This window comes from Saccoglossus kowalevskii, chromosome 7 (assembly GCF_978046115.1).
Source record: "Saccoglossus kowalevskii chromosome 7, keSacKowa6.1, whole genome shotgun sequence".
In the NCBI taxonomy this organism is placed as follows: domain Eukaryota; kingdom Metazoa; phylum Hemichordata; class Enteropneusta; family Harrimaniidae; genus Saccoglossus; species Saccoglossus kowalevskii.
In genome coordinates, this window is record NC_140647.1 from 38,386,500 (window position 1) to 38,395,946 (window position 9,447).

The 9,447-nt window shown below is 33.8% G+C and overlaps 1 protein-coding gene across 2 annotated transcripts in view; it reads left to right on the plus strand.

Moving 5' to 3' along the window:
* The window catches only part of suh (suppressor of hairless protein), a 52,546-nt gene extending 43,667 nt beyond the window's left edge, over positions 1-8,879 (plus strand). For both annotated transcript variants that reach the window (XM_085500946.1, NM_001165011.1), the window contains 6 exon segments: positions 763-937; positions 1,568-1,705; positions 1,940-2,052; positions 4,056-4,196; positions 6,223-6,482; positions 6,704-8,879. In XM_085500946.1, coding sequence (XP_085357072.1) covers positions 763-937; positions 1,568-1,705; positions 1,940-2,052; positions 4,056-4,196; positions 6,223-6,482; positions 6,704-6,962 — 1,086 coding nt within the window. In that variant the 3' untranslated portion in view covers positions 6,963-8,879.
* The last annotated feature ends 568 nt before the right edge of the window (positions 8,880-9,447 follow it).

Sequence of the window (9,447 nt, forward strand, 5' to 3'; positions counted from 1 at the left end):
TTGTTCATTTCGTGATAATATCTTCAATTCTTTAATTTTGGTGAATATTTTTGTCATTTTTGGTAAAAAGTGGTATTTTCGACTTCTTGTTACAAACCACAAGTTCGATTGCTTTGATACTATACATATAGGTACCTCTTGGCCCAATCGTCAACAAAACATCACCCATCTCAGATCCCGGTGTCCGTCAAACCAATGGAAAAAAAATAGTCACTCGCACAATAACTACTCAAATTAACTTTCTAAACTAGAACCATTTAAGCCACAGTATAAACATAAAAATTTGACAATGATAAACTTACTAAAAAGCTGTGTTTTTCTTGATCGTTGTCATTGCTAACATTGGTATAATCCGCCATTATATTTGAGTGTGTTGGTGACCAGACTCTGACCAGTGATGTCATCAGGTACACTAAAGAAGGAGGTTTGTGATTCATTGACTAAACCAGTCAGAGCAGGTTATCGTTGAAATCTTGTTACATATGCATTGGTTCAGATGTATGTCGCGCTAGTACAAAATATACCGAATCACAAGTATGTAACAAAAAACAGAAAAATAATTAAAAAAAATAGTAAAAGTAAAATTAATATGTAAAATCAATACATCACATTTTAATCAGATTGCGTTTGTATAAGATTGTTAAATTAGATAAATTGAATTATGTCATTTCAGCAAAATCTGCCAATCTTTGTGTCGCTATTTATTTTACCTGTACCCTTTCATCTATTGTATTATAACACCATTTTTTAAATTTTTTTCAGAACTATTGTGCTGCAAAAACTTTATACATATCTGATTCTGATAAAAGAAAACATTTTTTCCTGTCTGTCAAAATGTTCTATGGCAATGGTGAAGATATTGGTGTGTTCAATAGTAAAAGAATTAAAGTTATTTCCAAGCCTTCCAAGAAAAAACAGTCACTAAAGAATGCAGACTGTAAGTTAACTGAATAACATTGTCAAATTTTACTGAATGACCTTATATGGAATGTCATTGAATACAATCAAAGTTACTGGACAATCGTACTGTCATTACACACATGTAGGTTTCTGTCCGATAACAGAGCAAAGCTGTTTATATAAGCAACTGTCCATTCATTCGTCCACAATGCAATTTTTAACTTCTTCTTGAAAACTGAAGAAACAATTGCTTTGATACTTGGTATGTAGGTACCTACATGTACAAAATGTAGGTACCATGACAATATTTTTAGTAAAACAAAAAAGTTTTTGACTTCTTCTTGAAGACTACCAGTTTAATTGCTGGGTGGACCTCTATTTGGCAATGATTCAAAATGTTTGTCTCAAATTGCTTTTGTACTTGATGTTTACCTTAGATGGACCTCTATTAGAATAGTTCTTTCTGTGAATTTCAACATTGAAGGCTGCTGAAACAGCAGAGCTATTTCAACCATGATGTCACTTGTTTCCATATTTTTAGTAGCTGGTGGGCAATGTCCTTTTTGGTCAAAAATCCATTAATTTGCATAATACTGCTCTAAAATGTACATGCCTTTATTATGTAATTTGACGTAACATTAAGTTTGAACATCCTTTTTTTTTTCAGTATGCATTCAGTCTGGGTCAACAGTGGCATTATTCAATCGTTTGAGATCACAGACCGTAAGTACACGGTATCTGCATGTAGAGAATGGTAACTTTCATGCAAGCTCACAGCAATGGGGAGCGTTTAATATACATCTGTGTAAGTACAAGTACATTGAATGATATATTTGACTGATACTCAGTAATGGTAGTATGGTTGTGTTCAGCTTTGCTTCATATGTCTCTGTGTTGAATACATTTGTGGATATAGTTTGGTTTCACAACAGCCTTTATTGGAAGGATAAGCTAGTCAACAACAAAATACTATTCAGAACAAAAAAACTGTTTTACCTTTTCAATAATGGTTTGATATTATTGTCTTTTTTGAATTCAGTGGATGATGATGAATCAGAGTCAGAGGAGTTCACAGTACGTGATGGGTACATACATTATGGTTCAACTGTCAAATTAGTTTGTTCTGTTACTGGTATGGCATTACCAAGACTGGTAAGTAGTGAATATTAAATATGAGTTATTGTTATACAATCTAGACCTTACATATTTTTTCACACACTGTAACAGAAACTGTGAAAAACATTTCTGATTAATTGAGGATTTCATTTCTTGTTTCAAAGAAGTTCAGTAATTGGAGTCAAATAGTGAAAAAAATAGTTAGTTTGAAAAATGTTTAGGAATTTGTTTGTAGTGCAACAGCGTGGGATTTTAAATAAATGTTTTTACATTTTGCAAGAATTTTGTTTGCACAAAAAAAATATGATACAATCACATCACACTGTTTACACTTGATTACATTGTACGACTTCCTTGGAGGGCCCTTTTATTATAACATGTCACTACTGCAACACCATTCGGGCAACTACTAGAGTTACCAGTATGTATGACCTCCAGGAACAGAAAGCAGTGTTTTCCCCAGGATTTTAAACCACTGTGGCGGCATAATTTGCATATAATTTGCATATCATTTACATAATAATAGAAATTGACCAAAGCACATTTACACCCACACAATAAACAACATATATTTTCAAAAACAAAGTGGCAGATGTTTATTTGCTTCACAGTGTTATAAACACTTTTATTTTGGGCACTTTTGTAATATTAATGAGCTCCGTCACAGGGAAAATATTTTTTTTTTGGAGTCAATATATTACGTTTCACAATTTAGAAGAGTTTGAATTAAAAAATGAAACATTCTCGAAATGCAAATGCTGCAGACTAAAATAAAAGGTTGAATGAATGAAACGCATCTGAAACGTTTCAGCCAGGATTATGTTCACGACTTTCTTGATCTTATTTACTACAAAATTCTCCTTCAAAAAATCGACCACGTAATTATTTGGCGGATTGCTGGTTATTATTCCGACCATCAGTTTCTACAACGTTTACATTTACAGTAAATGAACGAACAAATAACACTTCCAAACGATCATCAAAGTTACGACGTGACATAACTTACTTCGCGATGTTATACACCAGTTATACCAATAATTTCTCTTACCCAGTCATGATGCCATGCAAAAATTAAATACTTCTTTTTTTTATATGAAAAAAACGTAAAATTTGAACTAATTTTATCGGGAGAAATTATTTTTGATCACTTCGGTTAAAAACACAGACCCGCCATGATAGCTGTGACACGTTAGTTGAACGCCATTAACCAATCAGAATGCCGCATGGTAATGCCAGTAGAACCGGTACCCGAAATTTTCCGAATGATCGTGATCATAAAAATTACATTGCGGAAGTAAAGCGATGTCGTAGCACGATGTGTTGGTATGGATTTCAGATAAAAACTGCATGATGGTTTTCGAAAGAGGTGATTAGCAATTTTTAAAAGGTAAAAGAAGTCTTGAAAGAAGAGTTTTTACATGATTCGCGATGATAACAGTTCAAATGTATTTTATCCAATCACGCAATAAACACGTTTTTTCTTGAGTAGCGTAAACTGATCGTGAACTCCGCTTTACCCATCGGGGTGGAATTGATTTTGAAAGAATTTTAGCTTTCAATCTAAAGACTGCGTCTATCGTCAGAAAATATTTACTTACTTACAAACAAAGAGGTGCTAATTTTACAAAATTGACTTGTATTGTTTAAAGCCGCTACCACATCGCACGACTATGTCTATTGTTTACAAATTATTATTCACGACTGGCAGGACAATAGTCCTGATCAGAAGCGTTTCCGTGGTGGTCGCTAATTTTGAGTGCCAGTCGGGCCAACCAGCGTGACGAGATCCCCAATGAAAAAAGCACTGTGGCGGTCTTGCTAATCACCGTGGTGGTGTCAGACCGGTGTGGCGGCAAATCGAAGCACTGTGGCGGCACCGCCACGCTGTTTATATCCTGGGGAGAACACTGAGAAAGTACCAGTATGTGTGACCTCTAGGAACAAAAAGTACCAGTATGTGTGACCTCCAGTGTGTGCAGTATATCTGTCTAATCAGAAATGTGCTCACAACTAAAAAATTGTCCTTTTTTTGTTATCAGATAATCCGCAAAGTGGATAAACAGACTGCATTGTTGGATGCTGATGACCCAGTGTCACAGTTACATAAATGTGCATTTTATATGAAAGACACTGAAAGGATGTATTTGTGTTTGTCACAAGAAAGAATTATTCAGTTTCAGGTAATTACATTCATATTCATTTTGCTGCCTGTCCATCTGGCATGTACCTCATACAAATGCACAGGATTTTGATTTTGTCGAAGACTGGTTGCTATTTTTACCTTGCCCGTACCATCAAAGATGGAAGAGAAAGGCATATTGAGGGGAAAATTTATATCCGGCGGTGGCGGCAGCAGAGTCGTCGTTAATAATTGTTATTGTGTGCAGTATAACTTTACTAATTCTATTACAAATTTTATCAAACTTGGTTACCTTATTCATCAGTATAAAGTCTTCCTTGAGTATGAACGGCACCAGAAAATAAATATAAGCACTCCTATGAATTAGGTGCCAAACTTTGATCAAGACCTGGAGCTAATAGAAAATCTGTTTAGTCCAAAGTTATCAAATCAAAATACACATTTTGAAAAGAAATTGTACACAAAAAAATGTATTCTGTATTTGACAAACAGTTCATTCGAGAAATGAAAATTCACAGGAATTTGTTTCAGCTATTAGAACAGAATGATAGAGCTTTTATAGTACTAATTTAAAAACGCGCTTTAAAAACAAAGATTGAAGTGTTTGAAGATGTAGATTCTCAGGAGGCAACAGTACTGTTGACTTCTCTCTCCACTGGACACCAACTAACTATTTAAGTAGTTTTGCATACAAATCAGAGCTTGCAGCATGATAGCTATTCATAGAGGTTACTTTTCAAATACCATAATACAGTAGTCACACAATAAATATAATAAGGCAGTTCATATTTGTACCAGTGAATCATTAATTTCACACCTGTACAAAATACTTGGGGAACTAAAGCCAGCTAAGATATTCTGTTATCTTGCATGTTTTATGAATCTATTCACGTCTAAATGCAGCACTTTTCTTTTGAGATAAGGCATTTGATTTACTAAAATATCTGAATTTCTTTGAATAAAGCTGGGAAGTATGTCCCTTAAAATAATCAAACAAATTAGAAACCAATCTATCAAGAACATTCGGTAGACTGATTTCCCACTGTTGTTTCAACCCCTAAACTCGTTTGTATTCAAAATAATTATGACAAGGTCACCAGAGTTCAACTATGTTTTTATTGTTAGTAAGAATACATTTTGATATATTCCACATTGACATGTTTGGAACCTGAACTCAGGAATTTACTTCTAACTTGGTGGAAGAATTAATCATGATTAGTTGATGCTCGTCACTTGTAAATTCCTGACTGGCAGCTATTTTATTTTTTGGCATATAGGAATTTTATCATCTAATCAAATATTGACAATTTAAGTTAAAATAAACCCTAAAATAGACATTTTAACATGTTTAGAACCAGGCATTTCAGGCATGTGTTTTTTTTTTCAAACTTGGTGATAGTTTCCATTATGGGTTGTTGATTGTAAATTCAACTCAAGATGGCTGACAGGTGGCCAGTTTGACAAATTCTATTCCTGACAGACATATACGTCTCATACATAAAAAGCCATTGGTCAAAATGTCTAGCTAATTTGAATAGTTACATGATTATTATCTACTATATGCTATATCTTATACATGCAATTAACCCAAAATGTTATCAAGATAGCTTAATCAAACCATCAAAAAGTGTGTACTTGGCTCATTTCATAAGTGGCAATGATTATTAATAGAAACCTTCATACTATTTATACATTTGTTATAAACATTTATTGTCACATGCATGACACATTTCTTTCCATAGTGAAAAATACTCTGTTCTTATATTCTATGTCACACACCAAAACTGCTCCATTACTAAATCCACATTAACCAACCAATCAATCAATATTCCAAGTTAATGCAGTTTGTCAAATTGTCTTGATCAGCATTGTTTATAATGTTGTAAAATAGTTTTGTTTTGATTGCATTATGAACCTTGTTGTGAATTTACTGCTGTCATATCAATATCAGTTGGACCAATTTTCAAAAACTTTGTTTGTAGTGCATAAAATAAATTTATAAAAATAAACAAGCCAGTTACAAGTACATGTATAATATTTTCTTCAACTCTTTGTTTTTCTATCAGGCAACTCCTTGTCCTAAAGAACCCGTCAAAGAAATGATAAATGATGGTGCATCATGGACGATTATTAGCACAGATAAAGCTGAATATACATTCTATGAAGGAATGGGACCTGTTAGTTCACCGCTCACCCCTGTCCCTGTTGTCCATAGTTTACAATTAAATGGCGGAGGCGATGTTGCTATGTTGGAGCTAACAGGAGACAATTTCTTCCCAAATCTACGGGTCTGGTTTGGTGATGTTGAGGCTGAAACTATGTACAGGTGTGTTGAGTGAATGATTTTATCATTTTTGCAAACACTCCTGAATTCACCATCTATATATCTATCTCCATTGATCTTCCATGGTTTCTCCTCATCTTATTACATCTGATAATGTATTGCTACTTTTTTTCTTCCCTCTCACTTTGTGTTATTAGATGGAAGTGACATAGTGTGAATTAATCTTGTAATTACTTTATCATGTTTTCCTTTTCATTGCTCAGATGTGCAGAAAGCATCATTTGTGTGGTTCCTGACATATCTGCATTTCGAGGTGGTTGGCGCTGGGTGCGGCAACCAACGCAAGTACCAGTCAGTTTAGTGCGAAATGATGGTATTATTTATCCCACTGGCTTAACATTTACGTACACACCAGAACCTGGTCCAAGACAACACTGTACAGCTACAGAGAGTATATTACGAGGTGGTCACTTGTCTAGTCCGTCTTCTGACACCCTACATTATATCAGTCCAATGCACTGACAACGTTGGCTATGGACATGATCAGCACAATTTCAGAATTGTCAACTTCATGCATATATATGGATTACCATGGTAACATTTCACCAGACCTGCAAGATGTGGTATTCTTTTTCATCTTAATAATAACTTCAGGTTCAAGGTTACAAATTATAAACATTTGTGCATTGTACAGACTTATGACATGACAATTGTGGCAATAAATAAGTCAGGTTATGGCAAATAATCGTGACAACTACCATGACTTACGTCCATTCTGTGAACATTGATGGTGGGCCTACAGACTAAGCAGCAAACAATATATCACAATAAAAAAATGAGTGACTTTGTACGTAGAAATGAAATGAAAGTATTATTATATTTGTACTTTTGAGAATACAGGTATTTAAGTTTACAGACACTGTTCTTGTGCTGGGGAGAGGGAGGGATATATAAATCTATATAAAAGTATTCATTTGCAACATTTTTACATACTTATGCAATCAATGTAATAATATACTGGTTCGCTGAATGGAAATGTTTTTATTTTGTGCAGACAGTTCAGTAGATCTGTTAACGGATCTATGACAACTATCTTGTTTTTTTGTTATAAGAAATTTCAAACCTTCCAGTTTCTATATAATTGCATCCAATTAGTGAATACATGCCATCTTAATGTACTTACTAACAACATTGTAAAACATTTACATACAACTTTTTACCTATCATTGATTCGTACCATTTTTATCATGTCTGTTGTCAAAAGATACAAATGATTGTTGGCCTACCAGTACCTTTATAGTGCTGTGATTTCTTAGGGTAAACCTTAGTGTTTGATCTGTACACTATTTATATCTAATATTTTTGTTGTGCTTATCATCATAATGATGCAGCATTGCACACTTATATGAAACATTTCAAGGTGTGCTATATTATGCATATTCAAATTAATGTTCTAATTACATGCAAATGAGTTTCACAGGTGGGTTTTGTAATTGAATAAATAGACTGATAGATTTCAGTCATATACGAGTCTGTGTGTTTACACAGCGTTTGTTCAGTGTATTTTGCAACATTGACTGCACTCAAATGATTAGTGTATGTCCAAAACACTTAGGGATAATGATACTGTACAATTTTTCTACTTAATACCGACTATGTAATACCTATTTTAATTAATGTTTCAAAGTCTTGTATTTTATTTAAAAAAATGACAATGATATTTTCCGCATTCATCTGTAGCCTGGTAAAGGCATCTCATCTTTTTTTGTTCAGCTAAGGAGCTGTGATTTTCCTGTCTCACTCACCTGAAGTGTCTTGCACATTTTCAATTCAGGTAATTTCTCTCCCACTCAAGTAATTTTAGTTATGTAAAATAATTTAACATGTCAGAAATCAGTGACATCATCCATCTCGATTTGACTGTCAATATATATGAAGATATACCTTAGTATGGCTATTATACCTACCAAGCCTTATTTTTGATAGTAGATGAAACAGCCCCCTAAAAATGGAACCTACTTTCTGGTAGTTGTCTTGTAGTGCTAAAATAATGGTGATAATGCTGAGATATGTCCAGGGAAGTCATGAATATTCATGCATGATGGTTTCGCAACACCAGGTACCCATAATCCGTCAATAGTGGTGTATTGTGGGTAATACGTTACCACACAATTCCTTTTGGATCATTGCAGACGATGCAAACCGATAACTTACACTAGGTGCTGTTTTTCACTCTTTTCTTTATTTTTGTGCAATATGTCAGATTCTTTCTGTCAATTATATGATTTAATTTTTATTTGGAGTGTTTTAATTATTTTTTCTTTCCTAAAGAAAAGAGTTTGGTACATGAGAAACAATTCGTCAAATGCTGTTAGTGACATAGTTCTCTAATATGTATATTATTACACTATTACTGAAATAAAACAAATACTAGTGTAATTCTCTTGTTTGTTTGCTCACAAAATGTGTGGTCCTAATAGTCACCTGATAATCCAAAACTGTTTATTATTTCAAGATTCTGGTCTAACTATTATAATTTCTAACATCCTCATTCTTTTCTATTAATAGAATTTAATATTTTTCTCTGCCAAGAACTACCACAGTCATTGTGGGGGGGGGGGGGGGGCTCTAACATTTTTGTCAAGCGCCCATTTTACTTCCACCATCTCAAGTTTAACTGTTCAGTTTCAGTCTGCAGGAAGATAAAATCTTTTGTAAAGCTCCATCACATTGCATGGGTATTAATGATTTTTTTCTGTCATTCCATTTTCATCTAAACAACTATGCTGCGTAAAGTGAAATGTTATATACCGAGTCAAATAAGCACCAGATAACAGAAGCTAACTCTGGACGCATGTGACGGAAATCGTGCCAAAGTAACTTTGAAATCATGGTTCAGTAGTTAAGATAGAAATCTGAACTGGAGAAATGCTTAATGCATTATAATGTGCCCATGTTTTTTTTATTTAACGTCTAGTCTGAATATATACCGACTATATTAAATGCA